Source organism: Artibeus jamaicensis, unplaced genomic scaffold (genome assembly GCF_021234435.1).
Source record: "Artibeus jamaicensis isolate MK-2021 breed Jamaican fruit bat unplaced genomic scaffold, CSHL_Jam_final contig_447, whole genome shotgun sequence".
Classification (NCBI taxonomy): Eukaryota; Metazoa; Chordata; class Mammalia; order Chiroptera; family Phyllostomidae; genus Artibeus; species Artibeus jamaicensis.
The window spans coordinates 2,148,574-2,174,116 of record NW_026521834.1 but is presented as its reverse complement, the minus strand read 5'-3'; the positions used below and the strand labels follow the sequence as shown (position 1 = coordinate 2,174,116).

The 25,543-nt window shown below is 45.6% G+C and overlaps 1 protein-coding gene across 2 annotated transcripts; it reads left to right on the top strand.

Annotated features, from left to right (window-relative positions):
• Window positions 1-80: 80 nt before the first annotated feature.
• Window positions 81-25,542, top strand: PMF1 (polyamine modulated factor 1). 2 transcript variants are annotated; one of them, XM_037132602.2, is made up of 5 exons: window positions 81-278; window positions 21,615-21,720; window positions 22,880-22,980; window positions 24,571-24,705; window positions 25,044-25,542. In XM_037132602.2, the coding sequence occupies exons 1-5, from the start codon at window positions 118-120 to the stop codon at window positions 25,081-25,083; spliced, it is 543 nt and encodes a 180-aa protein (XP_036988497.2). In that variant the 5' UTR covers window positions 81-117; the 3' UTR covers window positions 25,084-25,542. The 2 variants fall into 2 exon arrangements, with proteins under 2 accessions (XP_036988497.2, XP_036988496.2); XM_037132601.2 differs by having other exon boundaries at window positions 84-278; window positions 24,510-24,705.
• Window position 25,543: the final 1 nt, after the last annotated feature.

The following is a 25,543-nucleotide window of genomic DNA, read 5'->3' as shown; positions in this document are numbered from 1 at the left end:
TCCAGCAGCCTATGAGTCGCGGCTTCCAATAGGAAGCACCCGTGCCGAGGGCGGCCAATCGGAGGCCTCGGTGGGTGGGGCAACAGGGCCAGTTAGAGTTGGCGGTTCGACTTCAACATGGCCGAAGCAAACAGTGCCAGTGTAGGAAGCGGCTGTGAGGAAAAGGGGCCTGACGGATCGCCTGCCGAATCTGTGCCCCACAGCACTACCATTTCCAGGCTGAAGCTCCTCGACACCACAGTCGATACTTTTCTCCAGAAGCTGATAGCCGCCGGGAGGTAAGGTGGAGGATACGGAGATGAGAACTCATCTAGCAGAAGCAAAGAGGACCGAGTTTGGTCCGTTAGTGTAAATCCCGCGAGATGAGACCGTGGCGGTAAAACGATGGAAGAAAAAAAAAAGTTCATCACGTGGGGTGGGGGGGGTCCGGGGGCGGGTCACGTGATGTGTGCTTACGTAAGTTACGGAGCAAACCTTAAAGACTAGTTACTGGGTCCGCCAGCTAGTCTAGTTTGGACCTGAACTTCCGGTGGTTGAGAAGAAAGATACAGGCTTTGGAGTTGATCAGAGTTGGAATCATGGCCCAACATAATGTGAGCAAGTTTTAACCGCTTTGTGCCTCGTCCCCGATCAGTAAAATGGCAACAATAGGACCTTTCTCAAAGGGTCCTTTTAAGATTTAAATGAGTAGATGCATGAAAGGCGCTTAGACAGTGCCTGCCACATGGAAAACATTAGATTTCAAGTGTTATTTTGGGAATAATAATGCCTTCACTGAGTGGTGGTGAGGACTTAGTGCATTACCATAGAAACACTTCTGTCCTGATTTTTATTTTATGTGGACAGTATTCTAATAATATTGGGGTTCTAAAGGGAGAGTTTTGCCCATGATCCCACCACCCAAAATGTTAATGCTGAAACACTGTTTTCAGAACTTCAAGGTCTCTGACCGCAGCCTGTTCTCCCTCCAACCCTGCATGTCCCCACTCCTGTTGTTTGACCCGGTCAGGATTCCCATTTTCTCCCAGCTTTCCTACCTCCCTCCTTTCCGGCAGAGCTGTTATGATCTATCTCTTCTCTTGTTGATTCTCATAGCAATTATTTGAGTACCTGCTCTGCCAGCCACTGTGTCAGGTGCTGGAGATAAGACCAAGCAGATGGAGCCCCCATCTTGGACCTTATATTCCATGGATAGAGACGTTCAGTAAACAAAATAATCACAGAGCTTGGTAAGGTAAAGAACAGGTGATGTGATAAGAGCAATTTGGAGGAAAGGAAGACACTAGCTAGGATGATTAGGGGAGCCCACTCTGAGGAAATGATATTAAGCTGAAACTAGAAGAATGAAAGAACTAGAGAAAAAGCATATAGGCAAAGGGTAAAGCTTGGGCAAAGGCGCAAAGACAGTGAAGGCATTCTAGGAACTGGCAGAAGGAGGCCTGGTTGGCTACAACATAGGTAAAATCAGAGGAAGCTGGAGAGCCAGGTGATAGCCTTATCATGCAGGATCTAATTTCAATAGTAATGAATTTGATAAAATAATTGTAATTATTTTTATGGATCATTCATGACACACTATTATTTGTGTGTCCTGTCTTTGATTGGTTGATTTTCCTCTACCCATCCTTGCCCTCCTTTCCCTTCCCCATAGGGCCTGCTGTCTGTTGGCTCTGTGTCCACCATTTATTCATTTCTTCAGGCACAAATATTTATCAACCATCTACAATGTGCCAGGCTCTGTCCGGGGAGCTGGAGCTATAACAGTGATCAAGACAGGAAGGTACTGTTTTCATGGAGTAGACATTCTAGTGCCATAAAGAAAAATAACCCTAACTGGTGTGACTCAGTGGATCAAGCATTGGCCAGTGAACCAAAGAGTTGCTGGTTCGATTCCCAGTCAGGGCACATGCCTGGGTTGCAGGCTGTGCAAGAGGCAGTGGACAGATGTTTCTCTTGTACATTGATGCTTTTCTTCCTCTCTTTTTCCCTCCCTTCCCCTCTTTCTAAAAAGTAAATAAAATGTTTAAAAAATTTTTTTTGAAAAAGACAAAGAAATCAAGGTAAGAGAATAGAAAGGAATAGGAGAAGGGTCTGGTTTAGTGTGAGTGCAAGGAAGTGACATTTTAATATATTTGTATTCTTGTAAAGCATGTTTTGTCTGTTTTAAGTTTATATAAATGATCATTTTACTACATATCTCTTTTCACTCAACACCTGTTTTGCACTGTTCAAGGTTTATTTGGTGTTTTAGTTGGTATGACACTTGGATAGTTGGCTGCGTTGTTAACATGTAGACTTTTTACATCACATGTCGGTGTACACTATTCTATACATAAGTACACAAAACAAGGTCCTTTAGAATAGTTATGCACTAGACGTGCAATATGGGATCCCAGGATGTCATCGTTTGGAGGAAAAAGTTGAAGTAGGCGTGTCGAGTAAAGGAACCACAAATTATATAACATGCAGTGAACACACATCTAGTTTGAAGGGCACTGTCACATCAATGCCATTTTTAAAAAAGGTCTCACCATGTATGGCAAGTGCATGTGGTTTAGAGCTGCTTGTCATTCCATGATAAGTGTCCCACTTTTACCCACTGTCTCTCACGGACACCTCCTGGCCTCCACTTCCTGCCTCCATAAATTTCATCAGGATGAATGTCCTTGTACATCCCCTCCTGGAGTAGTGCTAGAATTTCTTTTTCTTTTTTAAGATTTTATTTATTTATCTTTAGAGGGGAAGGGAAGGAGAGAAGGGGAGAAATATCAATGTATGGTTGCCTCTTGTGTGTCCCCTGCTGGGAATGGGCCTGCAACCCAGGCATGTGCCCTGATGGGGAATCGAACCTCGATCGTCTGGTTCACAGGCCTGCGCTCATTCCACTGACCTATACCAGCCAGAGGTAGTGCTAGAATTTCTGAGTCTATAATGGAGAGGGATCACTGGGCCTAAGGGTTTTGTCAGATTGCTTTCCAGAAAAGCTGTTCCTATCTCCTATAGCCTTGCTGTCAGTGGGTATCCACCATTCTAGTATTGGCTATTCTGGAGTTGTGAAAGGGGTATTTCATTATTGTTTGCGTTTGCATATTATTGATTCCCTCAGAGGTTTGAGCATTTCCTCATATACCTGTTTGTTATTTGGCTTCCTCTTCTGCAAACTGCCTACTCATTTCCTCCAGGGTTGTTTTTTCAGACCCATTTTTTTTAAATTGGAAGTTTTTATCTTGATTTGGTGCAGTTCCTGGTATAGTGTAGAAATCAATCTATCAGTTTTAGACCAAAGGAGGGATTATCTTTTTGTTAGGTGCTAACTTTGTCTGTAATGTCCTTTGAGAAACAGAAATCTTTTTTTTAAAGATTTTATTTATTCATTTTTAGAGAGTGGGGAAGGGAGAGAGAAAGAGAGAAAAACATCAATGTGTGGTTGCCTCTTGCATGCCCCCAACTGGGGACCTGGCCTGCCACCCAGGCATGTGCCCTGACTGGCAGTCAAACCAGCAGTCCCTTGGTTTGCAGGCTGGTGCTCAGTTCACTGAGCCACACCAGCCAGGGCAGGAACAGGAATCTTCAAATAAAAACCCCACAGATTACAGTACTTTGCAGCTGACGCCAAGAGAATAAAGTAGAGAAATGCAGTAATCCCAGTGGACACCCTCATAGGCTGTTTGGATCTTTATGACTCTCCTTTCTCAGCCTCCAGACTAACTCAGCATCCCACAGTCATGGTAAATTAAGTACTGCCTAACCTATTTTTTAAACTCTTAATTTTCATGTGATTACATTTCCCCCCTTGTAGTTTTGTGCTTTGGGGGTCTTGTTTATAGAGGCTATACTCACACCTAGGTCACTAAGATAGTCTCCAGTGTTTTCTTCTGTTAGCTATTTTATCATTTTACTCTCTACTTAAAATCTTTCATCTTTCTAGATTAAGGTGAAAGTGGTGGTCTTAGCCAGTTTCATTTATCTTGTTTTCCCAGGCGTTGTCAACTAAACAGTTTGTCCATCCCCACTGCTTTATGGAGCCCTCTTACGTGGCAAGTCCCTCTGCCTACTGTGCCCCTCGGCTTCTCTTCTGTGCCACCGATATGTCGGCCATCTTTGTGCCTATGCATGTGGGTTCGTAACACCAGGCCTTCATAGAAAACCTTAAGTGTAGTGCAAATAAATCCCCTTCTCTTTAAAATTGGCCCAGGGAGACCTTGATTTTTCCTTGTAAGCTTTAAAGTGAATTTTTCTCATTACTCAAAACATTTAGCTGCAATTTTGGTTGGGGTTGTAAAGAATTTATGGATCAGGCCCTGGCTGGTGTAGCTCAGTGGATTGAGCACAGGCCTGCTAACCACAGGATCGCAGTTCGATTCCCGGTCAGGGCACACGCCTGGGTTGCAGGCCAGTTCCCAGCAGGGGACACATGAGAGGCAACCATACATTGATGTTTCTCTCCCTCTCTCCTTCCCTTTCCCTCTAAACATAAATAAATAAAAAACCTTTTTTAAAAAACTGCTAAAAAGAATTTATAGATCAGTTTGGGAGAACTGGCTGTCTCTGCAATGTACAATAAAGTTCTAAAGGTCTTTAGAGAACTCATGCATTCTCTATTAGGTGCTGCCTAACACTATAGTTTTGTCACCATTGTGAATGCTCTTATTTTCTATTTTCTTCTAAAATTAGTTGTAGATGCCTTAGAGAAATTACTGATTTTGTAAGATTATTTTGTATCTAGCAGTCTTGCTCCAGTCTTAATAAAGTTTAACCTCCCTCAGAGTACCCAAATCATAGGTGCCCAGCTTGATAACATTCTACAAAATGAGCACACCCGTGAAACCAGCACCTAGTCGGAGCCCTAGGAGGTACTCATGTGCTCCATTCGCTCTTTACCTTAAGCTGAAAGGGCAACCATTTTCCTGACTTCTGTTTCCATGGGTTAGTTTTGGCTATTTTTTTTAACTTTATTAAGTGAAATTGTATAGTATGTTATCTTTTTAAAAATTCTTTTGGATTTTATTTATTTATTGTTGGAGAGAAGGGAGGGAGAGAGAAAGGAAGAAAAATATCGATGTGTGAGAGAAACATCGACAGGCTGCCTCTTGCACTCCCTCAACTGGGGACCTGCCCGGCCACCCAGGCATGTGTCCTGACTGGGAATCAAACCAGTGACCTTTCAATTCATGGGCCAAGGCTCAGTCCACTGAGCCACACCAGCCAGGGTGTCATTTCAGTTTTTTCATTGAGATATAATTTACATGTCACAAAATTCACCCTTTAAAGTATACAATTAGTATGTTCACAAAGTTGTACAGCTATCACCACTACCTAATTCCAGAACATTTTCATCACCCCAGAAGGAAGCCTTGTATTCATTGGCAGTCACTGGACATTCCTCACCCCCATCTTCCAGTTGGTAGTGACCCCTAATCTATTATCTGTCTCTATGGATTTGCCTCTTCTGGGCATTTCATATAAATATAACCATACAATATGCGGCACTATCTACCTGGCTTCTTATACTTGGCATAATGATTATTTCATGGTTCATCCATTTTCTATAATTGAGTAATTTTCCATTGTATGGGTAATACCACATTTTTATCCATTCATCATTAAATAGATATTTGGAGTTATTTTGATTTTTTTTGTTTTGATAATAATGCTGCTATGAACATCTGTAAATGAGTGCTTCTGGTTCTCTTGGGGATCTACCTATGAGTGAAATTGCTGGATCATATCGTAACTCCATATTTAATTCTTTGAGGAATAGCCAAGCTGTTTTCCAAAGCAGCTGTACCATTTTATAGTCCCACTAGCAGTTTATGATGGTTCTCATTTACCTGTATCCTTACCAACACTTGTTATTGTCTATCTTTTATTTTTTAAATCTTTCTTATTTTTATTTTTATTTATTAAAAAAATTTTTTATTCTCACCCGAGGACATTTTTCCATTGCTCTCAGTGAGAGAGGAAGGGAGAGACAGAATTACTGATGTGAGAGAGAAGCATATATTGGTGCCTCCTGTATGTGCCCAGACTGGGGATTGTACGCACTCAGGAGGCCATTGAACCACAACTTAGGCATATGTCCTGACCGGGAATTGAACCTTCAACCCTTTGGCTACAGGACAATGGTCCATCTAGCTGAGCCACACTCCTCAGAGCTTGTCTGTTTTTTTTTTTGGGGGGGGGGGTGAGTAGAAGGAAAAAGAGAGAGAAACATGATGTGAGAGAGGAAAAAAAAAATCGATTGTCACAGGTGTTCCCTGACTGGGAACCAGAACTGAACCTGCGACCCAGATGTGTGCCTTGACTGGGAATCCAATCAGCGACTTTTTGCTTTGAGGGATGACGCCCAACCAACTGAGCCATACTGGTCAGAGCTTGTCTGTTTATTTTTTTTAATTACAGTCCATAGCCATCCTACAGGGTATAAAGTGGTATCTCATGGTGGCTTGTACTTGCATTTTCCTAATGACTAATGATGCTGAGCATATTTCATGTGCTTATTGACCATTTGTTTATCTTCTTTGGAGAAATGTCTATTCAAATACTTCCCTCATTTTTTATTGGCTTGTCTTTATTGTTAACTTGTAAGAGTTTTAATTTTGAGACATCCAAATTAGATTTTATCACTTAGATAAAAAATTGCAAATAATTTTTTCTTTGGTTGCTTGCGCTTTTAGTGTTGTATCTAAGAACTCATCTAATTCAAAGTCACTAAGATTTAAACCTATGATTTCTAATATGAGTGTTATAGCTTTATCTCTTACATTTAGGTGTTCGATTCATTTTGAGTTAGTTTTTGTATATAGTATTAAAACAGTGTCCTGTGCTGGCCGGGTGGCTCAGCTGGTTGAAGCATCATCCCGATATGCCAAGGTTGTAGGTTCAGTCCCCTGGTCAGTGCACATAGAGGAGTCAACCAATGAATGCATAAATAAGTGGAACAACAAATTGATCTTTCTCTTTCATTCTCCTTTCCTCTTTCTCTAAAAAAAAAAAATCAATCAATAAAAAATTTTTTAAAAAGAAAAAGGTGTCCAACTTCATTCTTTTACATGTGAACATAATTACTTAATTTTATGTACTTTGTAATTTTCCTTATGATTTTTCTCTTTAACTCAGTGATTATTTAATAGTATGTTATTTTTTCCAGACATGTAATTTTTAAAAACTTATCCTTTTGGTGTGATTTCTCATTTTATTGCCTTATGGTCAGATAACAGTCTGATGATTTTTTTTAAATTTTGCACTTTGACACTATAGTGTAAGTATATGGGCAATTTTCGTAAATGGTACACATGTACTTGAAAAGAATGTAGTTTCTGTTGCTTTTTTCAAAATTATTTTTTGCAGCCCTGGCTGGTATAGCTCAGTGGATTGAGCACAGCCCTGCGAACCAGAGGATTGTGGTTCGATTCCCAATCAGGGCACATGCCTGGGTTGCAGGCCAGTTCCCAGGAGGGGACGCACGAGAGTCAACCATACATTGATGTTTCTCTCCTTCCCCCCTTCCCCTCTAAAGATAAATAAATAAAATCTTTTTTTTTTTATAAGCAAACTTCTTTTTTTTTTTTAAAGATTTTTATTTAAAAATCTCGTGCGTCTCCTGCTGGGAACTGGCCTGCAGGGAACCGCCCTGCAACCCAGGCATGTGCCCCGACTGGGAATCGAACCGCGATCGTGTGGTTCTCAGGCCTGCGCTCAATCCACCGAGCTACACCAGCCAGGGACAAATAAAATATTTTTTAAAAAGTTATTTTTTGCCCTGGCTGGTGTAGCTCTGTGGATTGAGTGCCACAACTGAGCCACATCAGTCAGGGTGGCAATTTTCTGTTTCTTGAGTGTAAAATTCTATATTTATTTACTAGTTTGAGCTTTTAAATGTTACTGAAATTTTTAAATGCTCATTTTTATTATTTTTTCAATCCTCACCCAAGGATACATTTATTGATTTAGAGAAAGAACAAGCCCTGGCTGGTGTAACTCAGTGGATTGAGTGCGGGCTGTGAACCAAAGGGTCGCCAATTTGATTCCCAGTCAGGGCGCATGCCTGGGTTGCAGGCCAGGTCCCCAGTTGGGGGCCAGGTGAGAGGCAACCACACATTCATCTTTCTCTTTCTTTTTCTCCCTCCCTCCCTTCCCCTCTCTCTAAAAATAAGTAAAGAATATCTTTTCAAAAAAAGAAAGAAAAGAAAGAGAAACATTGATGCGAGAGCAAAACATCGATCATTTGTTTTGCAGGACCTGGCATCAAACCTGCAACCTAGGTAGGTGCCCTAACCGAGAACAGTGCTCCAACCGACTGAGCCCCCTGGCCAGGGCTCATTTTTAAATTCTTGATTGAGCCATCCATTTCTATTATAAAATCTCTGATCATAGTTGCTTATATTTATTTCTTTCCATAGTCTGTCTGTGTTGCATTAAATATGTAGGGGTTATTATTTTTATTAGCAGCAAGGGAATTTATTATTTGAGAGAAATGGAAAACTATTGTTTTAGAATGTTTGATAAATTGCCCTCTCTACTTGCTTAAAAACCTTTATTTGCAGTGCTCTGAATACAGTGACAGGTCTCTTAAAAAGTACTGCACTGTGCAGAGAATAGATTGTAGACCAGCCCATCTAAGGTCTTCCTAGGCTCTAGACTCTGATTTTTGTGAGGCCCCAATGCATATCACATCAAATGCATTTAGAAAGCACCCAGTGTCTCAACTGAAGTGGTTGTGCACAGCCACACACGTGGTAAAATTGCAAAGGTGCGCACGTGCACACACATCTGTGTAATGGTTGAAATCTGAATGATCTCTGTGGGTTACACCAATGTTAGTTTCTTGGTTTGATGTTGTACTTTATATAAGATGTTAACACGGACTTCCGCCAAGATGGAGGCATAGGTGGATGTGCCGTGCCTTCTCACAGAACCAAGTTTAGAGACAACTAAATATTAGCAACAGAAAACACAGCCAGAACACGGAGAATTGAACTTTTTGGAGGTCCGTTAACAACAAATTCTTCAGCCTGACCGGTAAGGGGCGAAACCAGCGGCTGGTGAGGGGTTGTACAGGAGGACTCAGTCAGACGGACTCAGGTGTGCAGAATCCAGGCGCAGGGTTGGACCTAGTGAGCGACCAAGCGAGCAACCAGGCGAGCACCGCGGAGGAGACAGTGGGGGAGCAGGGCTGTGTGTTGACTGTGGTCGCGCATTTGTGCGTGGGTGGACAGGCGAGGGAGTGGGCGATTGGACCGGGACCCAGCGGGTCCCCGCGGCAAGCAGCAGGGAGGGCGCCGCCATTTCCCTGCTCTGACCCCACCTCCACATACAGCGTCATAACCCAGCGACTCTGAGTGGCCTGGCCCAGGTGAACCAACTAAGGTGCTGCTCCTCACCCAGCTGTGAGAAACAGCAGAGGGGGTCGCCATTTCCCTGCTCTGACCACTCCCCCACATACAGCGTCACAACTCGGCAACCTGGGAGTCCAAGGCGCTGCTCCTCATACTTAAAGGGCGCGAACAGACCAAAAATGGCGCAAGAAGATCTCAAAGCCCCAGAACCTATAGATCTAAGCAATGAAGAAATAGCAAAACTCTCAGACGCACAGTTTAAAACACTGGTGATCAGGATCCTCACAGAACTGGTTGATTATAGCCACAAATTAGACAAATATATGAAGGCGAAACTAATTGAAATGAATGGAATTGCACAGGACACCAATAGCAATGAAAAGGAAGCTGGGACTCAAATCAATGGAGTGGACCAGAAGAAAGCAAATAATGGCCAAACAGAAAAGAGTGAAGAAGCAAGAATTCAAAGAAATGAGGAGAGTCTTAGGAACCTCCAGGACATCTTTAAACGCTCCAACATCCAAATTATAGGGGTACCAGAAGGAGGAAAGGAACAGCCACCAGTGGAAAACTTATTCGAACAAATAATAAAGGAGAATTTCCTCAATCTGGCAAAGGAAATAGACTTCCAGGAAATCCAGGAAGCTCAGAGAGTCCCAAAGAAGTTGGACCCAAGAAGGAACACACCAAGGCACATCGTAATTACATTAGCCAAAATTAAAATGAAGGAGAGAATCCTAGAAGCAGCAAGAGATAAGGGGACAGTCACCTACAAAGGAGTCCCCATCAGACTGTCAGCTAATTTCTCAAAAGAGACCTTACAGGCAAGAAGGGGCTGGAAAGAGGTATTCCAAGTCATGAAATCCAAAGACCTACAACCAAGATTGCTCTATCCAGCAAAACTTTCATTTAGAATGGAAGGACAGATAAGGTGCTTCTCAGATAAGATCAAATTCAAGGAGTTCATCATCACCAAGCCCTTCTTATATGAAATATTAAAGGGACTTATCTAAGAAAAAGAAGTTAAAGAAACATGAACAGTGAAAGGACAACAAACTCACAGTTATTAACAACCACACCTAAAACAAAAGCAAACTAAAAGGACAGCTAGATCAGGAGTGGAAACATAGAAATGAAGATCTCAAGGAGGGTTAGCAACAGGGGAGTGGGAGGAGGAGAAGGGGGGAGAAGGTACAGAAAATAAGTAGCATAGACAGTAGATAGAAAATAGATGGTGGGGGCAAGAATAGCATGGGAAATATAGAATCTAAAGGACTTGAGCCACATGGTCATAAACTAAAGGCGGGGTAATGGTGGGGATGGGGGGTAGGGTGGAGGGGAATGAAAGGGGGAATAGAACAACTGTAACAGCATAATCAATAAAACCCCCCCAAAAAAGATGTTAACACTGGGGAGAGTATAGTTCTTTGCAACTTCATATAAATGTCTAATTACTTCAGAATAAAAAGTTCAAAAAAGTCTTTGTACAAAAGGTGTCATAGTAGAAAATGATTGAAAACCACCTGAAATGTTCAACATTTGAAGAATGGTGGTGACATAAATATAATAACTTTATGCAATAAAATATTGCATAAGTAAAATTCCTAAAAATTCAATTTTGACTAATATCGGCATATGGAAAAATGATCATGTTATAATGGTAAATTTTTAAATTAGGTTATGGAGAGAAAAACATCCATATCATATTAAATATAATATTTATCTAATTAACATTGCAGTTGACATAATATTACATTTTATATTTGTATATTCATTTACGATAAATGTTCAATTTGGAGCTTTTATTTTTAAAGCCACTTGATTTTTTTAGGTCTAAAGTTTTGTTTGTCCTTGAAAAGCTTGTCAAGCCAAAAGTTTTGTGCCTGGGGTGCTAAGCCCATGGTGGGGCCACAGAGGCCCAGGTAAGAGACATGGCGCAGCAGAGAGATGTGGGTGGATGTGAGCTGATGGGAGGGAGGATGGTTTGGAGGGGAAGGTGAGGGAAAGGGGAACTCCAGGAGGATGCCCATTCCTCATGATCGTGATTGGGTGGGGGGTGGCGCCACCTACTGAGATGGGAAGGAAACCCAGCCAGCGGAGAGTTTAGGGACGAACAGGTCTGGGGTTAGAAATTAAGACATCTGTTCGAACAGGTTCAGGTGGAGTTGAAAGGCAGCTGCACTTCTGTTTCTTAGCTCCTTGGCTACCTCATCCTTGCAACCACTGTCAAAACCCCAAGTTCAGTGTTTTCTCTGTACTCCTTTGTCCCTACACCCAGCTTGCTGAGCAGCCCTGCAGTCTCACCTGTGGTGGGAAATGGTGCTTCAGTGAACCCAGGAGTCTCATACTCCAAGCCAGTTCTGTTTCCCTGCCACCTGTAGCCTCTCAGTGAAAGTGACCCCAGCAGCTAGTTAGTTAAAACTCAATCTCAAAGACCAAATACTTATACCCAGGACAGAAGTCTCTACATAGTAAAAGCTAGTTTATTCACATGCCAGTGATCCAAAGGGATATTTTAAACCCCAGAATGACTTTCCCCAGAACTTAGCATATTTTTCATGTACATACTTGCTTGACTAGGAGGGCAAATTATATGATGCACTTCGAAGTGACAGAGATAATCACCTCGCTGAGCTCTCAGATCTCACAGACCCTGTGCCTTACTGTACTCCACTGGGGCTTCTTCATGCCATTGGACCAGCTGAGGCAAAGATTCAGGCATTTGCCCTCTCAGGCTTCAGAACTAAGAAATGTGTCCCTGACGGAGCTAACCATTTGTGACCTCTGCCTTGTCCTTTGAAAATGAAGGGTTTCTTTCTGCCCTCACAGCCTCCTGGACCTTCTGAGAAGCAACCACTCTTTTTAGCTAAAGCAAGCAGTGAGGCTATCCTCTTTCTATGTTTTGCTACAGATCAGGACCCTCCAAAAGAGGCCGTTGGCCAGAGGTGGTATTGGCAGGGCCCTGGCTGCAGACCAGTTAGCACTGTTAAGAGGAAAGGTGGGTCTGCTACCCATGGCACCCCAGCAGCTGTGCCTCAGGTGGTGTCAGTTTATGGGGTTGAGGGAGCCAGAGGCAATTGACAGTTCTTAGGTTCTTGGATGGCAGACTGTGTCCGTGCCTGTCCTGGTCCGGAATTCCAGCCTGGAATGTCCTGTGCAGAGTATGGTTTGTATAATAAGCTGATTAAAGCCTACCTCTGACAGCAACCAGGGAAAGAAAACTAACTGCATTTGTACATGAACTGGTTGGTAGTTTTAAACTAGCATCAAACACTTGGTGTTCATAGGAAACAGTTCTTTACAGGAAAGAGAGTGGTTTAATATATAAAATATTCTGAATAAATGCCTCAGAAATACAATATCTCTCCTTTTTTGAGCCTGCTGCTGTCAGTGATTTGTTTCTGAAGTGTGGGTATGACTCATCAGACTGTGGTTTGCGGCTTCAGCCCCATCAAGCTGATTCCGTTCTTCATGTTTCCAGTCCCCCCGCGTCCCCCCCTCCTCTGCCCCCACTGTGTCTGCTCTGCATGAGCCTGCCATCTTCTCAGCTGTGCCTCTTGAGTCCATTTTCACACAGCAGCCTGAGGGAGCTCCCTAAAGTACACATCTGATGTTCCATTCCTGCTTAAATCCCTTCTAGCTCCTTTTGTCATGACAGTCCAGCCTCTGTGTGTCTGGCCCTTCCCTGCTTGCCTACCCAACCTGTGGGCTATGTGCCATGGAGGCCTAGGGCGGCGGACCCAGAGCCAGATGGCTCCACCATCTATCTCTCAGCTGTGTGGCCTTAGGCAAGCTTCTCTGCCTCAGCTTTCTCTTCTGAAAATGGGGATGATGATAGTAGAACCTACCTTGTAATTGTGAGGGTTAAATGAGTTCCTCTATGTAGAGTCCTTAGCACAGTGCCTGGTTCTAGTCTGTGGTCGATAGCCATTTCCTGTTTGTACGTCTTTACACATGGGTGTGCATATGTACACCACTCTTCAGCTATGCAGCCCGGACCTCTCCTGTCCTCCAGCCCTGTCCTCCAGCCCTGTCCTCCAGCCGACTCCTACTTCTCTCTTAGGTTTCCGATGTTTCTTCCTCCAGGGAGTCTTTCCTGAGCCCCAGTTAGGCCCCCTGTGGTATTCTATCCTCATTTTTCAGTGATTGATGCTTTCCTTGTAAACTGTACCCCCTTAGAAGGCAGGGATTGTACTTGGGTTTGTACCACTGAGCTAGGTCAGTGCTCAGTGTTTGTCAAATGAGTAAGTGAATATAGTTATCATGATGGTATTTTTTTAAAGATTTTATTTATTTATTTTTAGAGATAGAGAAAGAGAAGGAGAGAAATATCAGTGTGTTGTTGCCTTTCACACGACCCCTCCTGGGGACCTGGCCCTCAACTTAGGCATGTGCCCTGACTGGGAATCGAACCAGTGCCCTTTTGGTTCACAGGCCAGTGCTCAATCCACTGAGACACACCAGCTAGGGCTTGTGATGGTATTTTTATCTCCATGCTAATATTTATCAAATCCGAAGTTTTTTTCTTTCTTTTTCAGAAAAAGCATCCCAATTTCAAATTCTCAGTAAGTTTCTAGCAGTTTCCAAAGAAGCCTAAATTAGCCCAAGAGCCCTGATAACCTGAAGACATAATTGAGATTAATTTTTATAAGACATTTTAAAAAGATTTTATGTATTTATTTTTAGAGGGACAGGGAGAGAGAAAGAGATGAACATCAATGTGTGGTTGCCTCTCGCATGCCTCTAACTGGGGACCTGGCCCTCAACCCAGACATGTGCCCTGACTGGGAATTGAACCAGTGCCCCTTTGAGTAGCAGGCCAGTGCTCAATCCAGTGAGCCATACCAGCCAAGGCTAAAAGACATTTTTTAATACAGTCTTCATCATAAATCACTTACCTCTTATTTTCCTCAAGGGACATTTCTGTTTGTTTTTGTCCCCCTTTCCCTTTCTCAGTCCTGGGGCTGCCTAGTTTACACAGGATGAGAAGAGAAGCCGGAAAAAGACCAGAGAAACATTTCTTAATGAAAAGAGCAGGATTTGGGTGGTGGGTGAGGGGCAGAGAGCAACAATTTCTGTCACAAGGATCCCTGTCTTCTCCATCCCCAGCTGGTCTTGACCTCACTGAAGTGCCAGTCCCTGTCTGCCCTCTGGTGGACAGTCTATGAAATAGGCCTTCACTTGGACAACAAGCAAGTTACAGGGGCAGAGGAAGGCAAGCTGGGGCTCCCTAGCACCACTGCTGAAGCGCATGTTTACTTGTCTGTGCCTCTCATCTTTCCATTCCTTGCACAGTCTGTTTGCATATATAAACTGACAGACACATCACCAGGACTTGATTCTTGGCTTAAATATTCTGAAGTCAGTTTTTCAAAAGTTAGCCCTGCTGGTGTGGCTCGGTGGACTGAGCACCAGCCTGCCGACTGAAAGGTCACTGGTTCGATTCCCAGTCAGGACACATGCCTGGGTTGCCAGCCTGGTCCTCAGTTGGAGGTGTGTGAGAGGCAACTGACTGATGTATTTTTCACACATGGATGTTTCTCTCCCTCTCTTGCTCTCTCCCTTCCCCTCGGTCTAAAAAGTAAATAAATAAAATCTTTAAAAAAAAGTTAAACTTAGCCCTAGCCCATGTGGCTCAGTTGGTTGGAGTGCCCGTCCTCCCACACACTGAAAGGTTGCAGGTTTGGTTCCCAGCCAGGGCACATATCTAAGTTGCAGGGTTCAATCCCCAGGTGAGGCGCATATGGAAGGCACCAACTGATATTTCTTTCTCACATTGATGTTTCTCTCTCTTTCTCTCTCTCCAATCAATAAATGTATTTTTTAAATTTAAAGTTAAACTTCTATGAAAACTAACTTTATAGTGAGCTTTTAAGTATAGTAAATGAGATGCTGACAAAGTGAATTTAAAAACAATGAAGGCATCTCATATATTGCATATTTATTTAAGAGAAAAAATACATTAAAAATTCAGTTAATGTAATCATGTTTTTGAAACTCGGTAAGTGCAGTTTTTAAAAGTTACTTGCACTGATGATAAATGTAGTATTTTAATTTTATTTACTGACTTTTAGAGATGGGGGAGGGAGAAAGAGAGGGAGAAAAATATCAATGCAGGAGAGATACATTGATGGGTTGGCCTCTCACAGACCCCTAACTGGGGACCAGTCCGACAACCCAGGTCTGTGACCTGACTGGGAATGGAACTGGCAACCTTTCGGTCTGTAGGCTGGTGCTCAGTCCACTGAACCACACCAGCCAGGGAAAATGTAGCATTTTTAGGGACAGAGCACAATTTAATCTTTTCTCTCTCCTGGGAGCCAATCTGTTCTTCCTGCAGCTGGGTTGCTGTAACCCTTCTTAACTCTAGGAGGTTAAGTTACTATGTTCTGTAGCTCCCGGGAGGGTGTAGGACTGTCCCTTTAAGAACAGGCGAGGGACTTCCAGCCAAGATGGAGGCGTAGGTGGAAACATTGTGCCTCCTTGCACAACCAAGTTTAAAGACAACAAAGTTTTAGTAACAAAAATGCAGCCAAAACAGAAAATTGAACTCTACGGAAGTCCAACAACAATGAGCCATTCATCCAAACCGGTAAGAGGCGCGGAATCAGCAGCTGGCAGAGCAGGGTCACACAGGAAAAAGTGGCCAGACAGGCCCAGGCTCACAGGCAGCAGTTTGCAGATCCCGGGTGTGGGGTGGCAACAGGCAGACCCTGTGAGGGTGCAAGGTGGCTGGCTGACCATGGTCACACATTCACACTCAGATAAACCAGGCGAAGGAGCAAGCAGTGAGACGGACCATGCAGGCTAGGGCCCCAGCAACAGGAATTAAAGCCTAAAAGCACCAATTGGAAAAAACTTTTGGGGTTGAGGTGCCGGGAGAAGCTCCCAGGCTCACAGAGAGTTCGTTGGAGAGACCCACAGGGTCCTGGAGGGTGCACGGGCCCACACACCCAGGAACCAGCACTAGAAGGGCCCAATTTGCTTGCAGGAAGCAGCAGAGGGGACCGAAATCCTAGAGAGAGCATGGAACAAGCGCCATTGCCCCTCTCTGACCCCACCCCCACATACACCTGGGTTGCCCCGCCCTGGGGAACATCTAAGGCTCCACCCCTCATATGTAACAGGCACAAACAGACCAAAACATTATGGCTCAAGAAGAACAGCTCAAAGCCCCAGAGCCAATACTTCTAAGTGACCAAGTGACAGCCAACCTATCTGATGCACAATTCAAAACATTGGTGATCAGGATGCTCACAGAATGGGTTGATTTTAGTCACAAATTAGAGGAACATATGAAGGCTAAACTAATTGAAATTAAGGGAAATGCACAGGAAACCAATAGTGATGGAAAGGAAACTGGGACTCAAATCAAAGGAGTGGACAAGAAGGAAGAAAAAAATGACCAAACAGAAAAGAATGAAGAAACAAGAATTCAGAAAAATGAGGAGAGGCTTAGGAACCTCCAGGACATCTTGAAACATTCCAACATCCGAATTATAGGGGCACCAGACAAGGAAGAGGAACAGCCACAAATGGAAAACTTATTTCAACAAATAATAAAGGAGAACTTTCCCAATCTGGCAAAGGCAACAGACTTCCAGGAAATCCAGGAAGCTCAGAGAGTACCAAAGAAGTTGGACCCAAGAAGGAACACACCAAGGCACATCATCATTACATTAGCCAAGATTAAAATGAAGGACAGAATCCTAGAAGCAGCAAGAGATAAGGGGACAGTCACCTACAAAGGAGTTCCCATCAGACTGTCAGTGGATTTCTCAAAAGAGACCTTACAGGCAAGAAGGGGCTGGAAAGAAGTATTCCAAGTCATGAAATCCAAAAACCTACATCCAAGATTGCTATATTCAGCAAAGCTTTCATTTAGAATGGAAGGACAGATAAAGTGCTTCTCAGATAAGATCAAGTTCAAGGAGTTCATCATCACCAAGTCATTATTATGTGAAATGTTAAAGGAACTTATCTAAGAAAAAGAAGATAAAAAATAAGAACAGTGAAAGGACAGCAAACTCAGTTATTAACAGCCACACCTAAAACAAAAGCAGATTAAGAGGACAGCTAGATCAGGAGCAGAACCATAGAAATGAAGATCACATGGAGGGTTAGCAACAGGGGAGTAGGAGAAGGAGAAGGTACAGAAAATAAGTAGCATAGACCGTAGACAGAAAATAGATAGGGGGGAGGGCAAGAATAGTATGGAAAATATAGAATATAAAGAACTTGAGACACATGTTCATGAACTAAAGGGGGGATGGTGGGGGAGGGCTGTGCAGGGTGGAGGGGAATGAAGGGCGGGAAATGGGACAACTGTAATGACATAATAAAATATATTTTAAAGCCCTGGCTGGTGTAGCTCAGTGGATTGAGCACGGGCCTGTGAAGCAAAGGGTCACTTGGTTCCATTCCCAGTCAGGGCACATGCGTGGGTTGCAGGCCGGTTCCCAGCAGGGGACACATGAGAGACAACCACACATTGATGTTCTCTCCCACTCTTTCTCCTTCCCTTCCCCTCCCTCTAAAAATAAATAAATAAAATATTAAAAAATATATATTTTTAAAAGGAACAGGTGAAGATTGTTCTTTTAAGACTAGTAATAGTAATTGTGGCTAACGTGGAGCATTTCAATGTGCCGTGAACTGTATTTATATATGTAACATCACTTAATCCTCACAGTAGTTTCATGAGTTATAGACAGTTGTTGCCCCATTTGACGAAGGAGGAACTGAAGCTTTAGAGGTAAAGCAGTTGTCCAAGGTCACTTACCTGGTGAGTGGTAGAGGCAGGGTTTGAACCCAGGCAGCCTGTCCTCAGAGCCAGTGTACTCACCCAGTGCCTAGCTGGGTGGCCCCTTATGCAGTCCTGGAAGGCCAGGTCTGGAAGAGCACTCCAGCAGAGGACAAAGGGGTGCTTGCTGGATAGTCCTCTGAGGATGCTCTTGGGGGAGTATTCCTCTACCCACGTAACTCAGGCCTTGGTGCACTGGGGGTCCAAGGTAGGGGAGATGGCCGGGAGGGGGACCGGCCTCACCTCAGTCCCAGACGCCTGGTCTACGTACGTCACGTTTTGTGCGCTGTTATGTATCCAGCACTGTTCTGGGAAACCCGGAGATGACCGTGACATTGTGGACGGCATCCCTATCCACAAGACTATTGCAGTTTACAGGAGAGGACGGATGGGCAGTTCTGGGGGGGGCTGTATGGTCATGAATATTTTCTGAAGTACTTCACCTTTTCTGTGCTTCCCTGATTATATTTTTTCAGGAAGTTCACAAGGGCATTCAAACCATTCCCAAGTCTGAATTGGCTCTCAAAGGAATCGCTGGGGGATAGGAGGAGAGGAAATTGAATGAAGGTGGTCAGATGTACAGGCTTCCAGTTATAAGATAAATAAGTTGAAGGGATGTGATGTACGACATGATGACTTTGGTTAACACCGCTGTGTGGTGGTGTATTTGACAGCTAGTAACAGTAGATCCTAAGAGTTCTCATCATGAGGAAAAAACTTTTTTCTAATTTCTTTCTTTTTTTTTGTATTTACAAAAGATAATGGGTGTTAGCTAATAAACTTACTGTAGTAATCATTTCATAATACATGTAAGTCAGATCATTATGCTATACACCTTAAACTTACACAGTGCTGGACATCAATGACATCTCAATAAAGCTGGAAAAAAGGAAAAGAATCGCTTTGCTGACTGACATTGGCCTCCAGTTTGGCTGCCTTCCCTCTTAGTGTTTACAGCAACATTCCCCATCTTACACGAATGTGTGTGCCTCTGGGGCCCTTCACTTTCACAGGGTCCTCAGACCCCAAAGGGGCACCAGAAGAGTTTGTGGGCAGCACCAGTGTGCAGAACTGCTCTCGCCCTGCCCTGGGCCTCTTCCACTGCTCGCTGCCTAGACCAAGGAGAGATGTGTCCAGCTCAGACCCTCCGCCTGCCGAGTGGGCTGGGAGGAGGAGCAGGATCTCCTGTGTCCCAGCCAAACCCATTTCCAGCCACAATGACCTGGTTTTGATTGCAGCCCCGCTTCGCCAGGCATCATGTGCCCCCCACACCCTCTGTGTGGCCACAGACTGCGTGGCTAGTGGGGCTGGCAGCAAGACAAGGCGTCTGGGACTCTGAGCGTCAAAGACTGTCTGTTCTTTGTGTTGCCCTTTTGTGACTAGGTCACCGTCCAGTGGGTGCTGACATCAAATGTGTATTGCCAAAAAGGTGAGAGATGTCACCTTACCCAGAGGTGTGCTGCTCAGTGCTTACAACCAGCTCTCAAAATAAAGCCCCGGTGCCCAGTGTTTGGCAGTTTCCGAGGTGTGAACACTCCCGATCGCTCCCACCGCCGTGTCACCGTGTGCAGAGCGGGAGGAAGCGGACGGCAGCACAGCAGCACGTCTGTGCGTGGGGCTCCTGCAGACACGGCAGCAGGCGGCAGCCTCCAGGGCAGAGCAAAGTGTGTTAGAGTAAGTGGGAGGCTGTATGTTTTGACTAGTTTAGCAGTACCTGTTTTTAACATAGTTTATTGTAAGTTTATAAAATTTAATTGTCAACAATGGCTGTATTTAACAACTGGTTCACACATACTTCTTGAAAATGTAACAATATCTCTGGCAAGCTGCTGTGAGCTGGCTCCATTCGGCCCATTACTGCTCTTACTCTTCACCTGTTTCAGAAAACATTGCTACGCGGAAGGAATTTTTGTGTAGGGTGGGGAGCCTAGAGAGCCATGGGAAAGGGAGACCGAGCAGTAACTCCCTGTGTGCGGAAGGAAGTGGGGGCTGTGCATTGGGCCCCAAGTACCTGGTCCTGTTTGTCTGGTGGTCCGCCAGCCTGCCATGCACTGCTGGGCAGCTTCAGAGCCTTTGAGGACTCCTCCTTTCTGTAGGTCACTGGAACATTGCCTCATCACAGAGGCCTTCACTGTGTCCCCCAACTTCCTCCCCCACACAGGGAAGATCCCCAAGACGATCCCCATGATACATGCCTAGTTCTGTAATCCCAGAGGCGCTCTCCAGAAGTGGTCACCACCACATTCACATGTGGGGTTAGCTGCTCGCTGCCATCTCTCCAAGGGGTGTCCAACCTGCGGGCCACGTGAGGCCCAGGATGGCCGTGAATGTGGCCCAACACAAAATCATCAATTTACTCAAACCCCCTTTTTTTCTTGAGTCATCAATCTTTTTTTGAGCTCATCAGTCTTTGTTAGTGTTGTGTATTTAATGTGTAGCCCAAGACAGCTCTTCCATTGTGGCCCAGAGACACCAGAAGGCTGGACACCCCTAGGGGAGATGGAAGCTCCGGGGGCAACACCGCCCAGTGCCTGGTGGGCGACCAGCACCCAGCGGGCACTCAGTCAAGGTCCTGAAAGAGGGGAAAAGATGGCCAGGGGAGTCCATCAGACTCACTTGGTTTCTTTGTCCGAGAGGAACAGCCACTGGGAGTGTCCCGAGTGCCTTTGGATACAAGGGATGTATCAATGAGGCGCTCTCAGCTGCTGGGAACAGAGGCCTATTTTAAATGACTTAAACCACAAGAGAAATCCATTTCTTCACTAACAGGAAGCCCCAAGGTAGGGGTGGCTTCAGGTGCTGTTTTCAGCAGTTTGACAGTATCTTCAGAGACCCCAGTTCTTCCCTCTTTCTGCTCAGCCTCCTTGGGGGTAAACTCTGCCCTCAGGCTGGACCTCCGTGGTTGTAAGCACTTGGCATCACCTGAACATAGTCCCAGGCTGTGGGAAAGGCATCAGTTCCTTCCTGGGTTGCTTTTTAGGAACAAGGAAAGTTCTCCCAGAGGCCACATGCCCTGTCCTAATCCAGCCTTGAAAGGGGCTGGAATGACCAAGGTTCGCCCAGTATGGTGCCCAGCCTGGCAAAACGGGCATCACTGGGGAGCTTGTAAGACACCATTGGGATGAGGCCCTGCAACCTAAATTTTAAAAAGCCCTCTTGGTGATTTGATGCTCAGTGAAGTTATAGGAACCACAAAATGTGGCTGGACTAATTGTGACTCACCCTTCAAGGGGAATGCCTGAACTCAGCTGGGACTCTGCAGAGGGGAGACGGGGAGACTGGTGAAGACCAGGGAGGGTGAGCCGTCGGCAGTGACCGACTGGCATTGCAGATGGCACTGCTCATGACCAGGGCAATGAAGACGTGGCCCAGAGTCCTGTGATGGCGGGCAGGGGCGCCCAAGCAAAAGTTGATGATGATGACCGACTGTGTGTGTGAACCTCCCCACCTCTGCCTTCTCTCCTTCCCACCAGCTACCAGAGATTCACAGACTGTTACAAGTGCTTTTACCAGCTGCAACCTGAGATGACACAGCGAATCTATGACAAGTTCATGACCCAGCTGCAGACATCTGTCCGGGTGAGTGGCAGGAAGCCCAGCAGGTACTGTTGGCTTGGGTCCTGCCTCCATGCCATCACCCCCCTTCTATCCTCAGGTCCTATAACTGTCCTTTGTGTGCATCAGGCTGAAGTGGCAATTGTCCCTCCCTTCAACAATGTGGGTGTCTTAAATGCCCCTTGTTCTGTATTGTAACTTTGTGTTTATACGTTATCTGCCCACCAGACCTGTGAGTTCAGCGAGAGCACAACTGGGTCATACTCCTCTGTCTTCAACACCCCGTGCAGTGCTTGGCCCAGAGGAGGCCTTTAACAGATTGTTGAATCCAATGGAACTGCGTGCTAGAGGGAATACGAAAAAAGACAGTATTCCCTTCATGATCTCTCTTGAGAATTAACCTGCCCTGCTGTTACACATCAGGATGGGCCTCTTAAGCACCCGAGTGTGGTACCAGCAAGGATGTTGGGGTAACGGCAAGGCCTCTGGTGCTCAAATGATGGGCAGAAGGAAAGGCTTGCTGTGGGCTCTTTTGAAAAATATATTTTTTGATTGTTTCAAGCTCTTTTTCTTTCTTTTTTTTTTTTAAGATTTTATCTATCTTAACCCTGGCTGGTGTATCTCAGTGGATTGAGCGTGGCCCTGCGAACCAGAGTATCGAGGTTCGATTCCCAGTCAGGGCACATGCCTGGGTTGCAGGCCAGTTCCTGGCAGGTGACACACAAGAGGCAACCATACATTGATATTTCTCTCCCTCTCTCCTTCCCTTCCCCTCTAAAGATAAATAAATAAAATCTTTTAAAAAATAAAAAAAAGATTTTATCTATCTTTAGAGAGGGGAAGGGAGGGAGAAAGAGCGGGAGGGAAGCATTGATGTGAGAGAGAAACATTGATTAGTTGTCTTTTGTGTGCACCCTGACTGGGAATCAAACTGGAGACCTTTTGCTTTTCTGGATAACAACTAACCAACTGAGCCACACTTGTTAGTGCACTGCAGGCTCTTTTAAAATGTTTCCCATATTGTCCTTTATTTTCTTTATGTAAAAGTCACATGTAGAGAAACTGGAATGTTTGTGTAAAAAGACAATAGAATTTAGCCCAAATTTTACTAAGTACTGTTAGCAATTTAGCATATTTCCACTTTGGCTTGTGCAGTCACATTGTAGCTTTCTCCTCTCTTCAGGAGGAGATCTCCGACATCAAAGCAGAGGGCAACCTGGAGGCTGTCTTGAACGCTTTGGATACAATTGCGGAAGAAGGCAAAGACCGCAAGGAGCTTGCCTGGTGAGAAAGGGCTACAGGAGGGCTAATGGAGGAACAGGGAGTATTTTAGGATCTTGAAGGAGCTTTTGTGATGGGACCATATGCATGAGACTCTGGGCTCATGGAGAGGACCCTGTGACAGGGACAGGTAGAGAGGGCAGGCACCAGATAGTAACCCGAAACAGTGAAGTGCATAGCCCGCTCTGCAGGAAGAGAGTCCTGAGGTAGGCACACACTGTCCAGGGTTTGTGGCGGACCGAGAAAACCTTCCTGGGGGTGGTTCAGGGTTTATCTAGCCTGTGGGAGAAAAGGCAGGGAGGGAGGGGTGTAGGAGGTGACAGAATAGAATGCTTGGAGTCTTATGTTCGTTAGGCTGGCCCAGACGTCTGGTTTTTATGCATTTGTTCATTCAACAGATATTTAGGGAGCACGAACTGTACACCCAGTACTGTTTTAGATGCCTAAGAGTTAACAGTGAACAAGACACAGAAGACCTACTCCCCCTTGAGGTGGCATTTCAGTAGGTAGCCCTGCCGCCTGGAGTACCCTGTGCAGGAAGGAGAAGAGGCCCTGAGACGAGAGGAGAGCCGAGGCCTGAGCTCCTGCCACCCCTTCCACCTGAATAAGATGCTAGGCCAGAGGGAATAAAACACTTTTTGTGCTTTCCAATTCCTTTAATGCTTTGTGACCTTAATACTTTAAAAATTAAGTTTTTAAACTGAAAAAAAAATTTTTAAGATTTTATTTATTTATCTTTAGAGGGGAAGGGAAGGAGAGAGGGAGAGAAACATCAATGTATGGTTACCTTTCATGCGTCCCCTGCTGGGAACTGGCCTGCAGGGAACCGGCCTGCAACCCAGGCATGTGCCCTGACTGGGAATCGAACCGTGATTGTCTGGTTCTCAGGCCTGCGCTCAATCCACTGAGCTACACCAGCCAGGGCTTGGAAAAAAATTTTAAAGAACCTACAGTGGCTTCTACCCCATTGCCTGTCAGAACTGACCCATCTCCTCTCTGGACATTCAGAAGCACCTATAATCTTGCCTCCCCAGACCTGTCTTTCCTTATACTTGCTTGTTAGCTCATTCATACCAGGGTCTCCCCAGGTCTGAGCCTACTGTCAGGCAGCCACTTCATCTGGGAGGGCTCATCCTGCCACCACCACCCCCACACCTCTCCAGCTTGGTCAGTAGGACAGACGCAAATGCTGAAAAGTCACCTCCAGCCCTGGAGTGTTAGAGATGGGGAGTGTATGTGGACAGGAGGAGGAGAGTGTGCGTACGGCTGGGAAGGTGAGGCTACTGGCAGAGTGAGGGGGGAAGTGGATTCCTGGGCACCAAGGTTGAGGGGCAGGAGGTTAGCGTTTTTATCAGGAGCACAAGCTATGCAGTTGGGTCTTAGGAGGTGAGAGGGACCCAAGGAGAGACCTTGAAAGTCAGTCCAACTTGAGATTGGAGGTGGGAATGTCACTGATTGGAGTTGAAAGTGAGCCCTCACCCCACGCTGTCCCCCATCTCCCGTCCCATCCCGTGCTCCCTGCTGCCCTCCAGGCGCCCTAGTGGGAAACCGGAGGAAGACCTGCGCAGCACCTTGATGCCCTACTTCCTGCAGCAGCGGGATGCCCTGCAGCGCTGTGTGCGGAAACAGGAGGCTGAGAACAGGCAACTGGCAGGCGCCGTCCTGGCCGGGCGCAGGCAGGTGGAGGAGCTGCAGCTGCAGGGCCAGGCCCAGTGGCAGGCCTGGCAGGTGAGTGCCTTGGCCCCGCCCTCGGCCCCGTTCCCCCGCTGCAGCTGAGCAAACAGACCAACAGAGGTCAGAGGGTGAGGGGCATGCTTTGGGGCTCTTATTGAAGATGGGTCCGACTCTGGAGAGGCCCAGCCTAGGTCGCCAAGGCACCCAGCCTGCTATAAGCCCCTGCTAAGTGGGGCGGGGAGCGGACTTCTGCACATGCCATGCTGAGTCTGTGACATGAGCTACAGACCCATACCATTCTGGGGGAACCCCGGCCTGTGGGCAAGGACAGTAGATGGGAAGGGTTTGGATTTCCTCCTCTCCAAATGTGTCTTCTCTCCCACCAGTGGCAGGCTCTCCACAGAGGACAGAAAGAACTGGTGGCTGTGCTGAGGGAGTCTGAGTAAGAGGAAGATAGCCAAGCCCAGGAGCAAAAGGTGGTCAAGGTCAAAGTCATCCTGTGGCAAGCTGCCCCTGAGAACAGCTAAAACGTTGCCCCACCCCTAAGCAGGGATGGAATTTGCTGGGGGACGACATCTGAGCAGTCCCCACTGCCACTGTGCCTTGGGACTCAAGGTGTCACATGCGCGTGCATGCACGCACACACACACACACACACACCTTCAGATTCCTCTGTTTCCTTATAACGAGAATTCTTGGCCGGGTCCCACCTGGGAATCAGCCATCATGCCTTCTCTCCTCTAGGTTCTGGCCGACACCTACCTCCACCCCACCCCACACATCCCTGCCTCTTCCTGGGCCCTCCCTGGGACCTGGCTTGGGGAATCTGTTTTCAATCTCCACTGATTGCCATGTACTCTCCACATCCGTAAATAAACTTCCTGCACTGCAC